The following is a 25,028-nucleotide window of genomic DNA, read 5'->3' as shown; positions in this document are numbered from 1 at the left end:
TCCATATCTGATCCTTCTTGAGAGCAGCCAGGAAAGTTCTCACCATATACTAGAAGCTCAATTACAGATCTGATGGGCTACTGCTAGATAAGTAACAAAAGCTAGAAAACATTTTGGAAAATTCCTAGCTTTATTTTATTAACTAATGTGGTTACAGTTTTAAGACCTTTGGTCAGGAAACTAACTCTTTTGAAAAAGTGGAAGTTTGATAGAAGTTTGATAGAAATAAGAATGCTTATTGGTACAACCAACTAATTTTAATTTTAAATGCCCTTGCTGGTAATTTACAATCTGTAATTAACTACAGAAAATAGCTTTGAGAAGAAAGGGATTCTTTTCTCTACCTTCTCCATGTGCGTGCGTGCGTGCGTGCGTGCGTGTGTGTGTGTGTGTTTGTATAGTTTTGTGTTCTAGTATTGTTTCAATCACTAGGAATTTAGGGTGAATCACTTTCCAAAAGTATAGATAAATGCAGTTTCCTTGCTTTTCTTTCACTGAAGGCACATTCTTATGGAAAACTAATCATCGTTCAGGAGAAATCACATTATCCCTTTGTCTTCTCAAAGGCCCAGGTGTAGTACTAAGTTAAATATTATTCAGGAAATAAAGGAAACATTACTGAGGGGGCAGAAAGAAGTTGGTTTTCTTTCTGTTGTACCTAAGGGTCGAAGGATTTCAACTACTTCCAATCTGATCTATAGAGAAAGAGAGTGACTCTATAAATCAGAAAACAGAAACTTTCATACAGAACCAATTTGCAACTATAGAAATTTTCAGGCCTAATTCTTGACTTAGCACAAAAGTCATTGCATCCAGTCTGTCTTCGTTCCAGCATTCTCTTCCCCTATTTCTATTAGAGATTGGGGGTATTGGCAAAAACTATTAACTGCCTTTTTCTACCATGTTCCCCTTCTGTAACCATAAACGTCTAACCTCCTCAATTCACTTGGGCATACACATTTGTTCCCATTGGATCAAATAAAGGAACATACATTTATTTGAGTAGGCATGTGTCACTGTCAGTCTGGAAAGAAGGTGGCAATCGTTTCTACCATCCTCCTTGGCTCCTCTAACTGGTAGGATCAGAATTTCTGTAAGAAGGTAGGATGTTAAGAGTAAGACCTATGAAAGGCTGCACATGATGGCAACTCCTCTGTCTGGTAAAATAATACCTAAGTTCCCAATGAGGGACCAAGAGATTTTCCATCAAACCCAAACTGACCAAGAGGCCCAGGCTTCCAAGATGGGATTCATATGTCAAAAGTTTTAATATAATTCTGTGTAAAATATATAAATGCTTGCATGGGGCTCTCTGTCTGGCCAGCTCCAGGAGGTCAAGCAATCAAAGACCAGCCATCTCTGCCATCTGTGAAAATATGATGTGCTCTTTTCTTAGCCATAGATCACAGTTATGGCAAAACAAAAATTTCAAATGATTAGGTTCAAGACCATGGCAGGTTGAGGGTTGGACAAGAATTTCTAATCAGTTGGACTGTTGTAGACTTGGAGGGTATGCAATATTCATGTCATGGTGTGAGTGTGGCATGCTTGAGTAGTTTCATGAGGCATTGCAGGACTAGAAAATAAGAAAAGTATAAATGAATCAGTAAATATATAGCATCATACTGTTACTTTGTCAGTATTGGTTGACTTAGGCCACTAGTGGATGCTCTGGCTTGTCCTTGTGTAAATAATGACATGCTTCCTTCTTCAAACGAATATTAGGATGGAGGTAAAAGTGATGATGGCACAATGAAGCAATTCTGATTTCTAAAAACTATACACTCATGAATTGTTCTTGTGCCATGTTTTTGTCCTGGAAAAGCTCCGTCTGGCACCATGTGTGTTTACTTTTATATGCTGAAAGGCTCCCATCAACCTCAAACAGATGCAAATCACTTTAACTTGTCATAGTGTTATTTTGTTCATCCTAAAAGTTCAGACAAGCCTTCCAAACTTCCAAAATTTCTCTCAACTCAGTGAGGAGGAAAATTTAGAACACAACATTTGAGTGTTCTGCCCAGATGTGTCACACACACAAAGAATGAGTAGAGGAGGACAACACCCTTTCCTACCGATTCTGTGAACTCTTCACTATGGTGTTGAAATGACACTGAAAGGTACAACCCCGGGCCTTAGAACATTGTAAGATAAATCACTGCATACACCACTGTAAGTACCCCTGCATAAGTTGTATGTCAGATGAAACAATGGCATTTTGGAGGCTTGAGAGAAAAAAATAATCAAATCCAGTTTTTAGGTAAAAATGTGCTGAATCTTTAGCACATATCAGTGAAATTGCTAGAATCTGGTGTTTCACTTTTTAAAATACCACAACATTTGAACCTTTCAGCAATTCCAAAATCAACTCCTTCTGGGAAAGATAGTGTGCTTAATCTTTTTTTTTTTTAATTTAAAAATGTAACACAAACACAAACAGCTAACTAAACAAGCTGCCCATAAAATCAACAGTCTAAGCAGACTGAACCCTGAAGTGTTTTACAACATCCTTCAAGACTATTAAAGGCAACGTAAATACCTCTTGCCAATGAGGGAAAATACCCTTCGGTGCCTTTTTTTGCCTTTTCTTTCTTTCCCAGGCTTTTAAACAATTTTGGTAGTGATTTCTTACATCACAGACAGAAATATTTAAATGGAGTCAGGTGGTATCTTTTGAAGAGTAAGAAAGTTGCTAAATCAGGATAATCTGTGAATAATTATGGGACAAATATAAATTCCCTAAATCCCGGGGATTCCTAGGGATGCACCAGTCACTAAAAAAAAAGAGGTATACATCTGCTATCCCAGCACTCAAGGGAGCTCTGAGCACCCAATAAGTAGATTCCCTTTCTCCAGCCAGGGAAAGGACAGCACCCTGCCATGGGATGCTTTTTGACAACAATAACTATAAAAATGGGGGGGTGGGCAGTGAGAACACCTGGTATTTATTAAGCACAAGCCCTGTGGTAAGGTTTATAGTGAATTATTTCAGTTAATCTTCACCATTAGCCTGTAGGGTAAATACTAAAATTATCCCCCATTGTATAGATGTAAAAACCTGGGCTGAGTAAGGCTAAAAGTCTCGCCAAAGTCTTGCTCTAACAAGTGGCCAGACCAGAATCTATACTCAAAATGGACTCCATTGTGTTAACCATGTACCACCCTCTCTTTTCTGCATTTTTCCATTGATATTTCTTGTGCCACAACCTACTAATTGTGAGTTGCAAGACAGGAGGGGCTCTGTGCTGTTTGTCCCTGTGAAGAGGACAGTAAAAGTAGGACGCCATGCAAGGGTTGCTATTGGCCTGAACTCCATTGCACTACTTCTTCAGAAAAATTTAAACAATTTAGCAAGAATTTCCTGGTTTGCTATGTTTGCTCAAAGCACCATGTCTATGGGGAGGGTAGGGAGATGAAGGAGACACGCTACTTGTGCTCAAGGAGCTTACTTTTCAGTGGGGAAACAAACACATACATTACTCTGTAGCACATCAATACTCCAACAAAGATAGAGGCAGAGTAAACCCTGATAGCAAAGAAGCCTGAGCAGACTGATGTTGCTAATAAATGAGTTCACAGAATAGATCAAAATCAAGGGCCCTTGAAATAGTAGGCTTTCTCGCACACAACTATGCCAGGTAAATGTGTAAGGGTAAACACATGCACTCATAACAACATTATGAGGTGGGTGCCCTTACCCCACTCTTTCGTTTTACAGAAGAGGAAACTGAGAAGGAGAGAGCAATATAGTGATTGTCAAAGGTCCCTTAATTCCTACGTGGGGAGATGGGATCTATACCAGGTATGTGAGCCTAGGTCTTTGGGGAAACCAAGATGAGACTAGGCTAAAAGAGTAGGATTTCATTAGGAAAAATACCAGTGTGAAAGGAAATAGGGGAGGAACGAGGAAGCCTGGGCAAGCCCTCAGAACACAATGCAAGTCTGACCCCAAGTGAAGGAGAAGGGGAGGGAGAGAGAACATTGGGTGAAAGTGTCCTATACTGCCATACAGGCTAAGGAAAAGTTCAGAAAAGTCACTAGGGAGTCCTTGAACCGAAAGTTTGCCAACAAAGGAATCTCGTGTTTCTCAGGAATGGGTAACCTTCTATCCCCACCAAACTCAGTCTTGGCATTGGGTGAGGTGCCAGCTCTGGGCCATTCCCCATGGCTAGAGGAAAGGGTAATATTGGAAAAATGGCCATTACCATCATAACCACAGAAAAAGTAGGATGAGGTAACTTCCAAAAAAAAATAAGAGTCTGAACAGACTGACATTGTGTCCAGTCTATATACCTTTCACTTTGCTAAAGAGGCAACCATCCTACCAGCCTCTCAGAATGTGCACCTTTGTCCTTTGGTTTTAAAAGTCACACCCCAAAGCGCTGAGTAGATTGCATGACACTTACTCTCTTGGCTCCCAGAGATGAAAGGCTGACCCAACTCTCATGGAATTTGAACTTGTGATTCCCTGAAGTAAAGAGATATCAAAGTTGATACTGAAATATTTAAACCACTCTCCACAATTTCATGTGTCTCCAGGCCAAACCAGCAAAATAGCTATAACATGTTTTTTTCAACAGGTAAAGAGCTGATATGTGGGTGATCTTTCCAATTATATGATCTTTTTTCCTCATTTTGCCCTTTTTAACAGAAGGTCAATGCTGAATTATGACTTTATGCTATACAATAGCTGCTGATATTCCATGCTGGACAATAACTTCCCAGCATTTTTTTATAGGGCGCCAGGCTTTTCTTAGACTTTATGTCATACAATACTTACTTGTTTGGAGTAGTTGAGATGGAAACAGTCTATTGAAAACATCACTACTTCCTTTCTGAAATTTAAAGAGACTATTATCATCCTTCTTTTAGATACTGTTTCTCAGGCAAAATCTCATAAAGATAGGCAGCAAAAAAAGGGCTTATAATATCCACAGGGTTCACTCTTACTAATTGAATATTGTGCTACTAGATTTCTATCAATAATAATAGACATGGGGCCCAACTCACATTTGTGGTCAGGGAGGGCACCCTACTCCTGAGTTTAGAGTCTTGCCTTACCCTTTAAACAAGAATCTACCACCATCTGGGATCATGGGCAGCTCATAACATTGTCAGTTATTGTCATTGGAAAGAGATTTGGATTTTGAAACACCCAATATTGTTTTATCTTCTGGGGAAGCAATATGGTAGAGTGGCTAACTGATGAGCTCCAGAATCAGAGGGAACTGGTACAAATCCCAACCATGGTCACATCTTCCTTATAAAAAATTAGGCAAGTTTTCTAAGATTCAGATTCCTTCAAGGTAAAATGGGCAAGACATAGTGTCCATCCCCAAGAGAACTAGAAGAATTAAGAAAAATATATGCAATTAACATACATAATATAGTGCCCAGCCCCTAAGTGATAAAATTATCTTATTTAAATAATAAATTGTTTTATTATTAGTCCTAGGTCTATCAATTTGTTCTTATGTGACCTCAAGCAAGTCACCAAATGTTAGCAAGCCTCAGATTATAAATGGACTGAAGCAAATAATATCACCTTACTAGAGATCACTGTGTAAAGTATAATGTGTCTGCAAATATTAATCAAGGTTACTGTTACTGCCATTGCTATTAGCTCTCAGTGATCTTTTTAACCAAAAAGTTTGTGGATTGTTTTCCTTTATAAAGTTAGGAGCTAGGATAAGAGCCAAAAGACAATGGGAGAATGTGAATGTCATGCAACATTTCAGGGCATTTTTCTGCTTCCTAAATATCTGTGCGTGGTACATAATGTGTTATAATGTATATTGCATATTAGGACCTTGAAACATATTCCCTGATGAGTTGGTTTCCTTCAGAGTGATAAATTCCCTCAACCAACCTGAGTGAGCTAGAGGACCAACTTTTTTTTTTTTTTTTTTAAATAATCTTACCTTCCCTGGTGTCAATAGGAAACAGTATTTACTCACTACTGTTTTCCTTTCAAAAATCTGTCTAGTTGCATACTAGAAACAGTTTCAGCTGGTTTGTTTGTCTTGGACAAGCTGTTGAAGTGAAAAGTTTTTGCTTGGCTGAATGTGGGACAGTTTCATAACCCTCAAGAAGTGCATTGAAAGTGGGTGCCAGCTCCGGCTGCTTCTAACATGCCTCCACTTGCTGCCCATTGTCAAGGGTGGCCGGCATAATTAAATTAAGACAATGAGCAAAGCAACAGATGCGACTGAGACCAAATCCCTGAGTGCTTTTGTTTTGTCACCATCATTGTCTGCAACAAAGAAGTCACATGTGAGAACCTGGGAAGAGAGCCAAATGCAAACCAGACAACATCCCAGCTGGTTTTGAATGGCCTCCACCTTACGCGTTTGTGCATGGGAACCATGCTACTTGGAGCAATGTCTGCTCTACTCAAGTGAGTTTCTGCTCATGGTTTTGCTGCAATGCCGAAACAGACCCAGAAGAAATAGGCCAGAGTATCCCTGTGCTCAGACTGACACTTTACACCTCCACTTTGAGAGAAAAGAAAAAGAATCTCTCTGTTGGGGAAAAGGGTAAGATCTGTATGATTGACCAATCTAAACTCAATCCTTTTTGCTGTGGCCTTCATGAATCTGAAGAGGGAAATATAGAAGATACCTGAATTTTTTTATTCTGTAAATCTGGGATTAATTTGGTTTGAGAGAAAGATTGGAGATTAAGCACCTCCTTTAGCTTTCTTTTAATTTGTTACTATCTCATTCTTGAGCATTTTCCTATGTGGGCATTATCCAGATTCTTAAAAACCTTCTTTTCCAAGCTGGTATGCCTGTTAAACAGAAAAAAGGCAAACTCAAATTAGTATATTTCTAGACCTGTTATTTGGCTAGCAGTTTGGTAGAGAAGTGGTATCCTTAATAATCGCCATTTTGGGAGCCACCTACCATCAGCAGGGTCCACTGAGTATTGAACGGAAATGTTTCAAGGAGTTTGGGACAGTAGTGATCCTCCTCTGTAGCCCCATTTGTCTTTCTTCCATTTGTCGGGAGAATTCCTAAGCAAGCAGAATAACATGTAAGATTAGAAATACAAACTTACTGGTAGCTTAACAGTAGATGTTTTGTACAGCAACATATGAACATTAAATGGACTTGGTAAAGTTGTATGATATTTGGGGGAAAGTGCCAGGATTTTAAACAGATGGCATTTCAAGCTATCCTGTACAAATGCCAAACTTCCTCCCACAAGCTTTTTTCGATGGCCACTGAGCTAGTTATTTTAATAAACATATTTATACAATGACGCTATCTTCCTTCTATTCAGTCAGTACAGGATATTGACCACCAATTTACAAAGTGCTAACTAGTTTTTTTGAAGGACTTGGTGATAACTCCAATGTTCCAGGTAGAGCTGGAAAATATGTTTAAAAAAAATTACCAATCTCTATGGGCCTTAGCCAATAGATATTATTTCCAGAGACTGTAGTTAATTTTGTTCCAGCTTCTCACACTCTGCAGGTCTCAGGTCTGAGCAATCTCCAAGGTCCTTACAATGACCTCTAAGTTCCTAAGAATGATTGGACTGAGCGGTTGTTACCTTAGCCAGGAGGAAGAATTTGGAGATTCCAGACATCATAAGAAGCACTCTTGTTTTGGGTCATGATGAAAGCATGTTCTGGGGAAAAGGGATACTGTGGATTCTTGACCTCACTTTGTACCAAAAACTATTCATTATGTTCTCCTCTAAGGTCCTCCTGGCTAGAGATGAAACCAAGAGGAGAAGCACCTTATGTTTATGCATGCAAATGCCATTTCTTCCTGGATTTAATTCACATCTTATTTGTCTAAATAAACTTTCCTATTTAAATATATTCATGGATAAAATAATAACCATAGGAAAAGCATAATGACTTCGTTCTTCACATTATTACAGGGTCCATTATGGTCATCCATTTAATTAATTCTCTAGCTATTTATTGAGCAACTGCAATATTCCAAGCATGTTTTGGACATACGGATATAACAGTGAACAGACAAACATGTCTCTCTAGGGCATCTATTTTAAGCAAAACTCAATATTCCTTGGATAACAGCATTGTTTGCTAATAAGTGAATGGTAGCACCAAAGCAAGGAACCAGGGTTTTTAGTCCAGGAAGGTGACTTTCCAATGAAGATGAAAAAATAGTAATAATGAGTAAATAATAATAATAATAATAATAATAATGACAGCTAATACTTACATGGTGCTTACCATGTGCCAGAACTATTATAAGTCTACTTATATACTAATACTAATTCTTTAATTCTTTTTTTAATATGAAATTTATTGTCAAATTGGTTTCCATACAATACCCAATGCTCATCCCAACAGGTGCCCTCCTCAATGCCCATCACCCACCCTCCCCTCCCTCCCACCCCCCTAATTCTTTAATTCTTAATCCTACAGGTAGGAACTATTATTATGCCAGTTTATAGATGAAACTGAGACACAAAAGACTGCCATTTGCACAAGTTCACACATAACTAAACATGGAAGAGCCAAGATTCAAACCCAGCTCAGTATGTCTGTGATTTGATAGATTCTAAATCAATTATAAAACCTCCCAATCTTCTACTTCTAAAACTTTCCCTCTGTCCAAAGAAGAAAAAAATAAAAATGAAAAAGAAATGTCTCCTTTTTACAATAATTAAAATAGAACAAAATGCAATAAAACAATAGAGGATGACCCCAGAATGTGTTCTTTTTTAAATTTTTTTTTTTTATTTTTCTTTCACCGGGGAAAGATGCCACAGGCCAGAATTCTCAATTTTTCAGAATCTCCTACCTGTCAATGAATCTGTGATGGCGGCAGTTGAATAGAAACATATTTCTGTGTGTTTATAAAGCAATTTGTGGTCCTCATGACACCAAGGGCACATAAAAGTAGCCTGAGTGAGGTTCGACTAAAGTAAAAACTAAAGGCCTATCCACTTCTTTCTTAGGAAAAAAAAACAGACCCAAGCTCTCTATGAGATTGACTGATGAGGCACAAAATAGGAAAGGTTGAAACCCCATGTTACAAATAGATGGGTAGGGTACATAAAACTTCAAGTTAATGTCACTTTTTCTCCTTTATTTTTAGGAAGTACATTTGAAGAACGCAAGTAGAGGGAGTGCAGGAAACAAGAACTACAGAATGTAGGAAGACCGTCCTGAATTGTGAAGAATGACATGCCACCGGCAGGATCCTTTGCTCTGTATGAGTTACCTGATAAACACCAGAAGACCTACCAAAAAATAAGTTTGATGACATTTCAAAGGATGGGCATTTCCCCCCAATGAAATACGCAAGTAAACATTCCAACATTGTCTTTAAGAGTGATTGTTAAAAGCTTTGCACCTTGCAAAAATGGTCCTGGAGTTGGTAGATTGCTGTTGATCCTTTAACAATAATGTTCTATAGAGAAAAAAAGAAATATATATATATATTTCTTAGTCCCTGCCTCTCAAGAGCCACAAATGCATGGGCGTTGTATAGATCCAGTTGCACTAAATTTGTCTCTGAGTCTTGGCTGCTGGAGCCATTCATTCAGCAGCCTTGTCTAAGTGGTTTATTAATTTTTTTTTTATTTGCACTTCTTTCTACGCAACACAGGCCGTTTGTTTTACAGTGTCTGATAATCTTGTTTGTCTATCTTCACCCCCTCTCCCACCTCATCATCTTTATATTTGCCAAATTTGGCCTCCTCAAGAGCAGTAACAAGCAGTCCAGTAGCACACCCAAAAGATTTTAACCCAAAAGATTCCATCTGTGGCATTTGTACCAAATATAAGTTGGATGCATTTATTTTAGACACAAAGCTTTATTTTTCCACATCCTGCTAAAAAAATGCAAGTAGTTGCAGTTTTGAGGCCAATCATTTTTAGGCATATGTTTTAAGCATAGAAAGTCTCAAACTCTCAACACTTCTTTCAAATGATGAGTTAGTGTGCAACCTGATTAGTAATTTCTCTCTTTTTATTTTTTCCATATAGAGCACTATGTAAATTTAGCATATCAAGAATACAAGATATATCACAAACAGTATGTAAAACTCTGTTTTTTAGTACAATGGTGCTATTTTGTAGTTTGTTATATGAAAGAGTCTGGCCAAAACGGTAAAAGGTGAAAGCAAAACAAAAGAAGCCTGGAGCCAAAAATGACACAAAGGGGAAGGGTACTAAAAATCCATCCATTTGGGAAAGAAGGCAAAATTCCTGCAATTATGCCTTCCAAGAGAAACTTAAGACACAAAGTCCGCTGATGCAAATTTGATTGGTGAGTCTAGAGAGGAGTGGAAAAAGCAGAAGGCTAGGAATTTAACGTCCTGGTTTCTATTTCTCACTGAAGAAACAAACATCTGCCCACTCTGTCTTGGACTCACCGCTGTGTGACTTTGGGCAAGTCACTTCACCTCTCTGTGCCTCAGTTTCCTCATCTACAAAATGGGGGCAATATGCCATCTACCTACCTCACAGGGGTGGTATGAGGATTAAAAAGATAACGCTCCAGATTTTCTCCTGGGTTGCTATGAGGGCACACGGTCAGAGCCCTTGAGTTGCTGGGATGCCAGGAATTCTATAAACAGCCCATCTGCAATATAGCTAGAAAATTGATTAGCCAAATGCTCCTGACATGCTAATTCTTGTCAATGAAGCTATCCAATGAACTATCCAACTATCTAGTTGTTAAAAGCTAACAGCTCCATCTCCTTTAAAACACTTTTCAAAATAACTTAGAAATGTCTGACTTACATTTGATCTGAATTCTGCGTTTGGATTTATGAATACAAAATGAAAAGAGAGAAAGGAAAAGAAACAAAAAAAAAAGATTTCCACCAGTGAAACAGCAACTACTCCACCTGACTCTTCCGGGCAGTTACTAGTAATGTGGTAATACTTTTTGCGATATTATAAATGATAACTTTATTCATTTTCAACAATATAGTTATTCTTTCTCTTTGGGCAATCTAAAAAAATGGTTTCAAATATTTAAGATTTCAAATATTTAAATAATATCTAATTTTTAAAAATCACAAAATTACTTTAATAAATTTGTGCTTCTCCTTAGCTGTATTTACTTATATATATATATTTTTTTAATTTATGTTAAAATATACTTGACTAGAGTTGCTAGTTGAGAGGCAAAATTTTTCTCCAAAACTAGAAATTTTCCTTCATGTCTGCTTACAGAAGTGACCCCTGACCCGCTGTGGGTGCATCTTATCCATTCAACTGAAAATTGATACCAAGAAAATCCAACAGAGAGGACAGGCCCATGGTGGCCTAGAAAATGTTTCCCATCTACTTATCAAGATTTTCTTATTAGAACAATGAATCATCCATCATTTAGATCTTTTTATCTGCCTTCAAACTTTTTGGTGAAAAGCAACCAGGCTTGATTACTTCATGCAAATTGTATCCCTTTTATTCTTAGAAAGTGTACATAGAAAACAAAAATAACAGCTTTAGTTTTCATCCCACTGGTTCACCTCAGGGTTGAGAGACCAGAAAAAGTCTGACTTCCTGGATCTTCAGACATACCCAAAAGAAGGCCTATAGAGCAGGTACCTCTGCTCAGCCAAAAAGTGTTTAAACCCTCAGACCCTCAGCATTATTTGAATTGAGCACCTCTGTCATGCTGAGCAATGTTCTGATCACTACAGACAAATGTAAAAGAAACTGTAACTCATTTTTGCCCTTCATCTATTTTCCAGACAGATGTGTTCGATGGAATTAGGTGCTTGACCCCTCTTCCCAAAATGGCACTTCTGGTTTTTTATTTCGTGTTCTTTATGTATACCTTCTAAAATTACTGTTTCCCAGCAAAACTTTACCTGTAATCCTCTGCAGACCTATGAGTTTCCAGACACAGTTGAATATGGTAATTCTAAGAGTGTCTATGACTTATTTGATTCACTTAATAATTCTATTCACAGCCAAAAATACCCCAGTGAGGAAAGCTTAAATGTGCAAAGTCATATTATCTTTCTTAATTTTTCCAACATATAATCCTCTCCTTTATACCATAAATCAATGAATTAAAAATTAACTAATTATACTAACTCAACTATCTTATTTTAAAATGAAATAAAACTAGAAGACAAATCAATGTAAAACTTCAAAAGTCACTTGATGCCATACTCTACAGCAGAATGACACAGGATTGATAGAAAGGAGCACCTGAAATTTCACAAGTCAAAACTTTTATAAGCTTTGCTTTTGATTTCTCAAATGAGGCAATTTCAAAATGTTTATGAAAAAGCTGTCAATATTGGTAATAACAGACTTAGTTCTAGTTTAACTGACAATACTGAATTACCTACATCAAATCTCTGTTCCCAATTCCCCAAATAATTGAACAGTATCTTTTGAAGACTTTAAGATGAGGAGGCTCCACTGAAAAAGTTAATGTATCTTTACATGAGAATCTACTCTTCTAGAGATAGAGAAAAATTTGCAATACCCACTCCTCCATACACACATGCATGTGCATGTATGTATACACACACACACACACACACACACACACACACACGCTCATCCTAAGGGTCCAATGGAATACTCAGAAGAAATCACTTCCTTGGAAAATCTTATTGAAAAAAAAAAAAAAAAAGCCTGGCCTCCCTTGAGAATCCATCCCCTCCTTGGAATGTCAATGTTTATGTAGATGAAACCATCTCATGCACTGTGGCTCCAGGGTTTCTGTTACTAGTTTATGCACTTGGGAGACTGCTTGAATGGAAGATGTAGCACATTTTGCTTTCCCATTTATTGTTTGGCCAGCTATGCCAATGTGGTGCTATTGTTTCTTTAAGAAAGTACTTGACTAAAAAAAAAAAAAAAAAAAAGAGAAAAAAAAGAAAAAAAAGAAAGCATAGACATATTTTTTTAAAGTATGAAAACAACAATTCTATAGATAGATGGCTTAATAAAATAGCATTAGGTCTAGTCACCACCACCTTTCAACTTTTTATCACTCACAAGTAGCGTACTGTTCACCAAATTGTGAGTTTGGGGGTGTGGAGGCAGAAGATGGCATTTTTCTGAAGTTAGAAGCCTCCATTATTCTGCCGGCTCTCAAACTCAGAAAAATTAGCAATATATTATCCAATCTAAATACCTTAATCAAGAGCATAGAGTATAAATGGAGGGCGGGGAGGACCTTACAGGCAACTGGCAGAACAAAAGATGATAAAGTTACTTATTGATTTTTGTGCTCTCTGCTCTAAAAACGGATATTCAGCAAGTGGAGAAAATAAAAACAAAGAGAAAAAAGGCATAGATTAAATCTGCTAAAAATAGCTTCTGCCATATCCCCCTTAAGTCATTCTTTGGCATTTACTGGTTTATAGAAGATATTCTCCCTTCATCTAAACATCTCAAAGAGCAGTAGCTCTCATAAAAAGCAATCACTGATCTCATTGGGAAGTGTTGGAAAGTATTTCCTTATGAGATGGGGGTTATCTACTGATAAGGAAAGAGAAGAATTTATGAGAAATCGTTGAAAGAGATGGCTAACAATCTGTGAAGATTTTTTTGTTTTGGGTTTTTTGTTTTGTTTTGTTTTTTACTTTATACAGTCTTTATGAATATCTTAATGTTCAAAAATGACTTGGTTCTTCTTTTCTTTTTTTGTATTGGAATGAGGGATGATAAGTTAAACCCACATAGACTCTTTAAAACTATAGGCTAGATAGAAGTGTATGTTTGACTTGTTGAAACTATAATCAGACTATTTAAAATGTTTTTGCTATTTTTAATCTTAAAAGAGTATACTAATTTATTAGAGACAGATCCTGTTTGGCTCTTTTCATAAGAAAGAACATTCCCACTCAAATCACCTGTGCTTTCCCAACAATATTTTCAAAAGATAAATCTGATTTTTTAATACAAGAATTATTTATGCCCCTTGCCTGCAATGATCATGAAGTTCAGAATATGAGGGGGCAAAAACAAGAAGAAAATTTAGTTGATTCTTTGTTTTTGGTTTGTTTGTTTTCAATGCTAGTGTTTAATCTTATAGTACATATTTGCTTATTGCTATTTTAATATTCTAAAAGACTTTCCTATTAGGTATTAGAAACTGATACATAGGTATTTTTGTGTGTGTGATTTCTATTTAAAAAAAGGATATGAGAAGACTGTCTGAAGCTTTAAGTGCATATGGTACAGGATAAAGATACCAACTGAAATAACCAAGTCCTATCTGGAACAATACTTTTTTGGGGAAACCTCTCATAGATAAGACAGAGGCCCAGGGAGTTTTTGAAACTGTTTCTATTCCTCCCAGTCATTCATTTAGTATCTGCCTCAAAATTTTATAAAGGGGTGACCAGGCTGAAACCCTGGAATTAAAGGGACCTCTTTAAAAATAAATACTCCTCATGTTCCCTCTTAATTTATGGTTACACATTGATCTTAAACATGGTCCTTCTTTCTCCCCATTCTTCAGCTGTCATTGATAAGGTCTTTGAAGGGAAAAAAAATTTTTTTTTCATTTGAAAATGGAGAACACAAAGTCCAAATGTTACTGCCCAATTGAAATGTGATTTAAGATGGAGATAGTTTCTCCTACTTAGTCCTTGCTGAATCACCTGTCACCTTCAAAATGACCTTTCATAAGACTTAGAATCTGCCCTTTCTTTTAATTGCCCAGGCCTACTGTAGCCTAAAAGTAAACATTATATTCATTTTCTTTTACCCAAACTACACTGATGTAAAAGTAGGAAAAATAAAAACAAAACTCAAAATCCCTTCCAAGCCACCCACTGGCCCCCTTTACCTACCCAGTGCAAAGTCACTTCTGTGAATCTCTTAATCTGATTTTGTTTGGATATTTATCTTGTACCTGCTGCTAAACACACTGCAGGAGGGAGTCTGCAACCTCAAACTGTCTACTCACATCTCTTATCTGTGTCTGTGTATCATTAAAATGTCTATTCAAATATTAAAAACTTTCAAACACCATGCAGCTTGTATTCAGTTTACATAAAGGCCCCAAGTACCATGTCAGATCTCTTGTTACTAAGAGAGTTAATGAACTATGAGAACTGGGATTATATCATGTGCTTTGATTCATATGTTTGTTTGTTTTTTCACACCTACAAACCAGGTGTGATAAAGACACTTACAGACACTGAATTTTTCCCTGCTACTTTGGAACAAGAAAATAATGATTGGTCATTCATTATATCTGTCTTAGTTCAAAGGCATTTTTTTATTAAATTAATTCTGATTGCATTTGAAATCATTATTCACTTATGGCAGAGGATATCAATCCTAATGACTTCTAAAACTGTAACTAACTGAATCGTTATCTTACATTTACTGTTAAGTAACCATATTTGGAAAAATGTATGGCTAGAGCGTCATAATAAAATGATATATCTTTCTTTAGTAATTACATTAAAATGAATCATGTTTGATTAATTAGTTCTTTTGGACAATGTTGGTGTAATGTGTCATTCCTTAAGAATTCTATTGTTATGTAGCATTTTTATTAATTAAATCACTGCAATAAATAAACAAAAAAATTTACCCAGAAAAATAAAACTAATCATATACCAGGATGGAGATATCTTATAGAATTTACAGATTATATTTAACAATAAATGTTTCAAAGAACTTGTACAAACTATGTAAAAGATGTATGAATTGTACAATATATGCATTAACAATAAAGCAGGTTTAAGTAACTGACCCCACTCACTGTAACCCAACAGTGAGTTATAATCCATGACACAAATGGTCTGGGAAAAGATTTTCTATCATGTAGGACACATCTACAAGTAGCATTCAATACACTCCCAATATTGTGTGGTTCCATCAGAATGTGGTCTCTCAGCATTGGGTTTTTATTTCAATAAATTTTTCTAACTCTTTACTGAATATCAAACTCATAGCAGTATTTGTGGAAGCACAAAGTGGAAAGATCAGTAATTTCCCTCTTGTTATATGAAAGCATTTCATTCTATTTGCCTTTTCTTAAACCTCCCATGAACTATTTGGAAAGTTACCTAAATGTCTAAAAGGCTCAGGAGTCTCGTACTTATTTTAAGAAACTCCTAGCAATACCAGTTTATTATTTTCCCACGTGCAGCTCACCGTTACTCTGTGACTCCCTCAGAGTTTCTGCGGCTCTCCTTTGACACTGACATTTTCCAGGCTTCCTTGTCCTATTTGTGCTCAGCATCTTGCTTCCAGTGGCCATGAGCTTCTAACCGCATTGTTTCTCTCCACCTTCCCCCCTAGACAATACTTTTCTCCCTTCCTTCACACTAGGCTAATGTGGGTACCGCCTTTCACTGAAGGCTCTGGGGATGATGAAGTGGGAGGCAATTAAGCATGGGGCAGAAATCTGCTGCCAATGTCAAACATCACTGTCACTAAAATCCATTAAGGAATCTCTGGCTGCTCAAGTGTCTCTTGTCATTTTAGTAAGACCCCTTCCTCTCCTCAGCAAACTCTCCCTGGAATTACTTCCTATCCAATCCTTCAAACTCTCCCTTAGAAAGAACTTTCAAGGACATTCTATTTCATTCTCATGCAGAGCAATCTTCCCTGTCACAGCTTCACCCTTGTTGGGAGTGGGAGGAGGGCCTGCTCACTTTTTATTACTGAATATGCCCCAAAGGTGATTTTTCCTAAACAAAAGAGCAATTCTGTCCCTAAGAGGAATTTTGTCTTCCTTCAAGGTCGTCTGAGTAAAATTGCAGCTGCTTTTTTAAAATGACATTTTTGCTTTCCTGTAAGATCTGTAAGAGTGGTAATATTGTTGATTAATAATATTAATATTTGCTGAGCACTTCCTATGGGTCAGTCACTATGCCAAGTGGTTTACCTCTATTATCTCATTAGTCCTTATAAAAATTCTGAGTCAGGCACTGTTATGAACCCTATTTTACAGATGAAGAAATGGAAACTCAAAGACATTATTTAACTTACTGAAGGTCACAGGCAGGGTGGGCTTGAATCTGGAACTGGGGACATCAAAACCTGCGTTTTTACTATTTTGCCATTCATGCCTCAATCCAGACCCAAGGTCAGTTCCATATACTGACAGATACATTCTTGTTAAAGTTTGGTTTTACATGCTATAGGAAAAAATATAGTTAATTGCACCTTTGAGTGATAATTTATGAATATTATATTCTGAACATAAGTAAACATTTTTGCTCAATAACCAACGGATCTAACTGGGCCTTCAACCCTACCTGTCGCCATTTCTCTGCTCATTCACACTGCAGTGTCACTTCCTGATAGTCCTTCATATAGTGATTGTAACATCCCATGGTAAGCCAATCTCGGGATTTCTCAATGAGGAGGTATGACTTGGGTCCTTATACAGTCCAGAAATGAACCATTCCCACATAAGTAAAACTAGAAGCTGATGATGAAGAATCTCGCCAAGAACTTTGGCAACAATATGCCTATTGTTCTCTTGACAGCTTATCACAGCCAGTGTGGTCTCCAGGGACATGGTTGAATTGGGGCTTCGTAGACAAATGTGGATTCAAGGGGTGAGTTTCATGAGACACATGTTCTTATATCCCTGCCCTTCAAAAGGGCCTTAATTATACCACTCTAGGGCTTCCCAGTGGGTATAATGCTAGCCCCAAATGGCATTTTGGAAACATGTAAGGACATTTGGGGTTGTCAGTCATGATGATTGAGGAAGGCATTATTGGCATTTAGCCGGACAGGGGTTAGGACTCCAGACATTTCACATAGATGACAAACCTATTTGTAATCACGTAAGCCTAGACTGTAACTCCAATTTATTCATAAGCTCAAAGTATTCTTCCATAACTTTAATATAAGCTGATTTTTTCCAGGAATGTAATTACCATGTAAATTAAGAGGAAGGTGGTACTTTATTTCATTTGGAACTTTACCCAGTGTTGCCACTATTTTAGAAAAAAAAAAAAAACATCATTGATGACAATGCTAATTGTGCTATTTGAATCTCTCCATTCTCTGAACGGATCAGTCTGCTTGCAGCTGTCACATTCATGATTCTCCACATAAGTGTAAACATCTGACCACTTCATTATGTGTTCTAATAGAGTTGTGCCTGAGCATTTCTATCTTGTAATGCATGTTATTCTATTATAAACTATTTTCATTTTAGTTCTCCCTTATATTATGGTTCAGGCAACATTTTGTTTTTTGTTGAAGTTGTATATGTCAGCATTATCTATGAATTTCTCTTTGGGGCATTAAAGGGTATATCATAAAATATTTGTTCCATAAAGGGGAGCTTTGGGTTTGACAGAACTGAACCACTGGGCTATACATACCAATTAGGATCCTCCCTGGGTTTGCCCTCTTCTCAGTGAGGCGTCTTTAAAGTATAAATGCTGAGCTGAAAGCTGGTGTCTTCCTCACCTGTTTATGGATAGAGATTAAATCTCTCTGGGATCCAATAAAGGATAATGGTTATGGTTAATATAACATCTGGTTTCTGAATGTTCTTTCCTTCACCCTGTGATGGGATGAGATGATTTTGAAAAGAATAAAGCAATCAGTAAAAACAGAAACAGATGTAAATTGGATTTGAGACAATTGCAGCAGCACATCCGAAGTAAAATTCGACCTTGGATTTCAAGCAAGGTAGGAAATGTGGCCCAGAAAGGAGGTTTCTCTTTTTAATGACTACTACCAGGAAAGTTAAAAATGGAGTAACTGTCCTATAATTTCCTAGCTCTACTTTGTTTATTTAACTCAGTGGCTCCTACTTAGCTCCCAACCTCTTTCTCAGGGAACAGTAGTAACAGTCTCTCTCCAAATGGAAATGGGGAGTGGGGTGTGGGGTGGTCATCATCTCCATTCATGGCAAGTCTCTATATAAGTACTATGGTTGAATCTATCATTCCACCCCCACAACTATGGGACTGTCCTTCCCACCTCAAATCTCTGAGAGACAGTGAGGAGAAAGTAATTTTTCCTGTAAAGAAGGAAGGAGACAACAGTATCAGAAGCAGAAACCATACCCAGGGTTGTGCTCTGCCACTTTATTTGGCCCAGAACTTCTACTTCAGCCACCCTCGTAGAACCTAAAATACTCAAAGGCAAGGTTACCCTAAGACCAAAATACTCTTCTTATTTCTTTTCCCTCTCTCTGCTTTAAAGGTCATTTGGAAATGGAAACATTCCCATCCCCTTCCTATACCAAATAAATTCTCTTACACTGTTAATATTGAAAAGTTTCTCCTGGTATCTCTGGACCTCACAGCCACAGTAAAAGGTACATATTTTACACTAGAATGTTTATCTGTTTGTGCTCATACCCATTTCCCAACATTCCCTTCATTCACTATTTCACAAGGGACATTTCCCAGTCCCTGTGTTCCCTGGTTGCTGACTAGGTTTGCCTAATAAGAGGCACTGTGACAAAAGAAGCAAGGCAGGAGGAAGGAAGAAGCCGGGGTGTATTCCCCATTTTCTCTCTCTGTTTCAAGTAGCATCTTTGGCACTGATGGCAAGTCCTTCATGGTTCCTGCTCCCACCCTGAGTAGCACCCTGTGCCAGGAGGGGACCTAGACCCACCCAGATGGTTTTTCTCAGATGGGAACACCACCTCCTGTCTGCAACGATGGTAGTGACTTCCTGATGTTGATCTCTGGGTTGACTCCCCTTTCTTATTTGGATACTCATTTCTTCCATCACCTGTATTAAATACCCTCTGTTTACAATACCTAGAATGGTTTCTGCTCCCCTCACTGGACCCTAACTCATACCCACAGGGATAACATGGTGGTAAGAAGCATGAGCACCGAAATCAGGCAGATGTGGGTTTGTGTTGTGGTTCTGACATTTCTAGTTGGCTGCTTTGGACAAATTAAAACAACTTCTGTGAGTCTCGGTTTCCTCTTTTGTAAAAATTAATAATAATAATAATAATAATAATAGTCTACCTAATATTAGTATTTGAGGATTGAACATTATCATGTAAGTCCCTAAACTTCTAGATTTCTCAAAATAGTGCAATTTCCAAAAATAAACGTGTAAATTGACATAAGGTAGAAAAATATATTTGACTACAGTAAGGACATTTAAAAAGAATCTTTCTGTAATTACAAGGGAATGCATTTAAATATCATGGATATAATCTCAGAATAAATAGAAGTTTCTTAAATTTAATAAATTAACCTTTATGGAAACTCATCACTTTGTATTAATTTTTTCTTTTCATCTTTTCAATTTCTCTATGTCTAGATTAAAACACTGGCACAGTTCTGCATTGGTCTGCTCATCAGCTCTTGTTTAGTGTGATTCCTAACTTTTGTACGATTTCCTTCATTAGCTCTACTTCCATTGTCTTATTAGTCATGAGAGAGGTAATTAAAGACCTAAGATACCCAAGGTAGAACTCTCTCCATTGGCTTGTCACACCCTTTCCTATGTACGCTCTGGTTCAAGGCCTCAACTTTTCTGACACTGACCAAGTGACCACTTTTTTCCTTAATTTGATTCTGACAGCAAAATCAAGTGAAAAGAACTGTTGGAACCTAAAAATCCTTGCATCACAAATGTGAGCCCAGCATTTTCTTGCTGTGTCACTGATCCTTTCTTTTTATTCACCCTGGCCCAGCCCAGCCATCAGAGGTACAAACTTTCCATATAATGATTTTTAAGAGCTTATATGGTATTTTCAGGCTGTCCCTATATAATATCAAAATAACTACTCTTTTACTATAAGTTCAAGAAAACAATGCAAATAAGTCCCTTGTGTTTCATTATGCACAACCTAAATACCAATAACTTTTTAATCAGTTTTCCTGAATTCATCAGCATATAACTTCAGTTATTCTACCTTTTACTTTTAGTCATATTTGTTCCATGCCGTATTCTTCTAAGTCATCACTGTAATTTTTGGCAACCTGTTAAATAATATTTGATGGTCTAGTCTCTTACTACTCAGCCTTTCAAATTTTCCATAATGTCAAATAGAAATATCCCTGATGTGGCAAACACAAGAGTCCCTGAAAGAAAAGTGAACCTATTTTCAAGTGCTTCTTAAACTGAGGATTTAGTTTGAATCTTTCAATATGTGTGTAACATTATTCCAAATCTTCTTTGGGTTGCTCTTGCAGGACCCAGGGGTGTATCAGTCAACTGGAAAAGCAATTTGAGAACCTCTAGGATTGATTTTTGAAAATGCAGTATCCACAAAAACAGACTTCAGATGCTATCCCAGCAAATCTTGGCAACTCTGTACTTATGTAGAAGATGCCTTCTGTGGGTTTGTCCAAAGGTTGTTCTATGAACACCGTCACTCTTTTAAACACAGCACATTCTATGCTGCATCCACGTATGATCATTTCGCAAGAATTCTGAGTGTAGACTTGTATTTCCCAGTAAGGGTATGCAGCAAGCTAGAGCAGCCTGATAAGATAAGGAAAATATGTCAGTAAAAGGTTTGCTTAGAGAGTCTTTTGGGCACATTCATGTTCTCCAGGGTTTATTTGTACAATATTAGTAAGCCAATTCCCAAAGTCAGACTGATAATATTCAAATACTTCCAAGAAGACACTTGCACTGAACAACACATTCTTGGATCATCATACTGCCTTTTACCTGAGAAGTAAATAAATGTGGTAAAACAGATGTGGGTGGCCATAAACAATACTGTTCCATGTGCATTTGGTCATGACGTTGTCTCTGAAAATATGATCTCTGAAGAAAGGCAAACAAAATTTCTTGAAGAAGCAACCCAGATAAACCCACGTGAAGCCACTCTTCCAGTAGTTTTAATGGATTGCACATAATCACTCATACTTTCTCATGTCCCCCGCCTTGGGACCAATGCTACATAGTTTAGAGACAAGTAGACAGGATTAGAGGTGAAGTCTGTGAACCACAGAACACAGTTTTCCTCTCCATGAAACTAACTGGCCCTTCTGGGGATCAAACCCATGACCTTGGGCTCATTAGCACCCTACTCCAACCATGCCCAAAACAAATACAGGTTTGAAGCAGAGGAGCTTCAAACCACACATAAGAATGTAATCAACAGAGCCACAGGGAAACACATAAAGTAAACACTTTTTATATAGGCAAAAAGAAAAAAAATATTTGGAAAGAGACTACATTCTCTAAATCCCTTAGTCATCTGAAGTCTTACTGGAAATTTCCACTTGGATATCTTCCATCACTTTGACTTCTACTCACTTTCCTCTCTCAGCCCCTACCCCTGAAAGGAATTTACCATTTGGAACTTTTGTCTATGGCACCATCACTCAGTCAATCACGTTAAGAACCTTGGAGTTGTCCTTAGCAACACATTTGACCATCCAATGCATATTTAGGCCAAAACAAAATCCCCCTGAGATCTTTATTCAAACATCTTTCATATCTCTCTTTCTGTCTATCACCAAAGACATCACCATAGTGCAACACCTACTGCCTTCTGAACAGTTGCAATGACTGCCTATAAGCTCTCCCATCTCCAATCTATTTTATATAAAATTCTAAAAATCCTAGTTAGCATATCTTCTCAAAAACCTCAGTGACTACATACTGATGTCTCAAATGTCCAATCTGATATCTTAAATTTTCCCAATATCTACTACAACTAAACTTTTGACATGTATCCCACCTTTGCATAAACCATTCACCCTACCTGGAAAGTGCCCCCCTTCTTTTCCAAATATCCAAAGGCTAGCCATCATTTAACATGTGGCTCATGTTAAAATTCTGTCTCTCTAGCCTATTTCAAGCCAGGATTTTCCTGGATTTTTCACTCTTTTAAACTCCTGAACCCCTCATTAGCAGTACATTCATTAGGAATCTAATTCTCTACTAATCCATCATTAGTTTATTTTTCCTCTATGTAACACTTGTCCATCAACCATATTGTAGATTCTCTGAAGTCAGGGATTTGGCTTTCATCTCATAGGAATTCATTGAGTTCTAATGTGTGAGAGGTACCATTCTGGGAATATAGTCATGAAAAAAAACATTATATGATAGTAATAGTATAGTATAGTCGTATATCACAGTAAGAGTGAGATGGGAAACAAACAAATACATGAACAAAGTACTTGCTCTTTCTCCCAGGTATTCCCATGGATCTTCCTACTTCACACAGTTTTCACTGAAAAAGAAAAGATGCCATCCCTGGCCTCGATCTAAAATAGCATACCCTGTCTTGGCCTTTTGATCCCCTTACCCTGCCCCATAGCACTTCCCACTGGCTCTATATTATACATATGCTTATGTATTGGCTTGCTTACTGTTGGTTGACCTCAGTGATGTATCTCCAGCACCTACAACAGTTTCTGATACATATAAGGTCCTCAATAAAGATTCACGAGATGTATGAATAAATGAATGAAAACTTGAGTTGGGGCCTGAGGAAAATGTGGTAGGATTTTGTGATGAAAAAAATATAATAAACAATAATAAAATATAATAATATGATATATAAACAATAATAATATATTATTTATTATAAACATATAAAATAAAAACAATTAAAATATAAACAATAGCAGCAGCAACCATTTCTTGAGGAATTCTATGTGCCAGGTATTGGATGAAGGGCTTTAAATATCTTATCTCAATTAATCCTCAAAATAACTCTATTAGGTATTCATGATTACCTATTGACTAAAGTGAGCTTAGGAATATTAAGTAGCGTGAACATACGTAACAGAAGAAACTGCCCAGAATCTACACATAATTCCTATAAATCAACATAAAAATAAAAATAACCCAGTATAAAATTGGGCAAAGATATGAACAGAGAACTTGTGGAAGTGAACATACAAATGGCTGATAGTCATATGAAAAAGAGTGCTCACTCCCATTTATAGTGAGAAAAATTAAAATCTAAGCCACAGTGAAATGGAATTTTTTACTCATAATATTGGTAAAAGTTCTAAGGTTTAGTGATATCAAGTATTGACAAGAGTGTGGAAAAACATATTCTCATATTCTACTTGTGGATGTATATTCTAGTTCATTGGAGGGTGAGTGGGCAGTAATTAGTAAAATTTAAAATGCCCATATCCTCCATCAATTCTACTTACTACCCTAGAGAAGTCCTCACGAGTGTATGCATCGGGGAAAGCACAAGGATATCTGATGCACCACTATTTATTAAAGTAAAAACCTGTAAATAATATCAATGTTGACAGAGGTGGGAGGTAATGATTAAATAATTGTGAATGTATTCACAGTAATGAGCACTACCATGTCGTTTTGAAAAATGGGGTATATCTCTATAAACTATATGATTAGGTGTTCAAAGAAAGCTTTAGAATGATATCAAGGGGCACCTGGGTGGCTGAGTCAGTTAAGCATCTGACTTCAGCTCAGGTCATGATCTTGTGGTTCATGAGTTCAAGCCTCACTTCGGGCTCTGTGCTGACACCCTGGAGCCTGGAGACTGCTTAGGATTCTGTGTCTCCCTCTCTCTCTGCCCCTCCCCTGCTCTCTCTCTCTCTCCTTCTCTCTCCCAAAAATAAACATTAAAAAAAATTTAAGATTTATAATTATATCTAAAGTAGCCTATAATATATGCAATAGAAAACAAAACAGTGCATTTTCTATGGAGATAGATGTTAGATAGATAGATAGATAGATAGATAGATAGATAGATAGATAGAAAAAAAGGAGATAGGAAGAGAGGTGGGGGAAGGAGGGAGGAAAAAAGGAAGACAATTTAGAAAGAGAAAATGGATAAGAACACCTAAGGAGAGAGTATGGAGAAGATTGGAGGGCCCAGGACTAAACCCCAAAGAACTACATTACTCAGTTTGGGTAAAGGAAGGGGGTTCTGAGAAGCTTCAGTCACAAATATAGAAAGAGAGCCAGAACACTGAGGTGCACTGAGTGAGGTCAACAAAATGTTACAAGGAGACTATCAGTGTTCCACTACATTGAAAGGTGATAAAATGTTTAGCAGGTTACTTTTGCATCATAGCAGATATTGGTGGCTTTTCTTGACTAATTTTTGGACAAGAGAGAGCAACACATTAAGGCAAAAATAAAGAATTAATGAGAGGTCAGGAAATGAAGAAAAAGATATAGAGAACTT

At 37.2% G+C, this 25,028-nt stretch overlaps 1 protein-coding gene across 2 annotated transcripts in view; it reads left to right on the top strand.

The window, feature by feature from the left end:
* Positions 1 to 10,940, top strand: part of IGF1 (insulin like growth factor 1) — a 72,713-nt gene extending 61,773 nt beyond the window's left edge. For both annotated transcript variants that reach the window (XM_042993049.1, XM_042993050.1), the window contains exon 4: positions 9,084 to 10,940. In XM_042993049.1, coding sequence (XP_042848983.1) covers positions 9,084 to 9,143 — 60 coding nt within the window. In that variant the 3' untranslated portion in view covers positions 9,144 to 10,940. The remainder of the gene's footprint in view (positions 1 to 9,083) is intronic.
* Positions 10,941 to 25,028: the final 14,088 nt, after the last annotated feature.

Source organism: Panthera tigris, chromosome B4 (assembly GCF_018350195.1).
Source record: "Panthera tigris isolate Pti1 chromosome B4, P.tigris_Pti1_mat1.1, whole genome shotgun sequence".
NCBI lineage: Eukaryota > Metazoa > Chordata > Mammalia > Carnivora > Felidae > Panthera > Panthera tigris.
The sequence above is the reverse complement of the archived record's forward strand: the minus strand, read 5'-3'. Positions and strand labels throughout refer to the sequence as shown.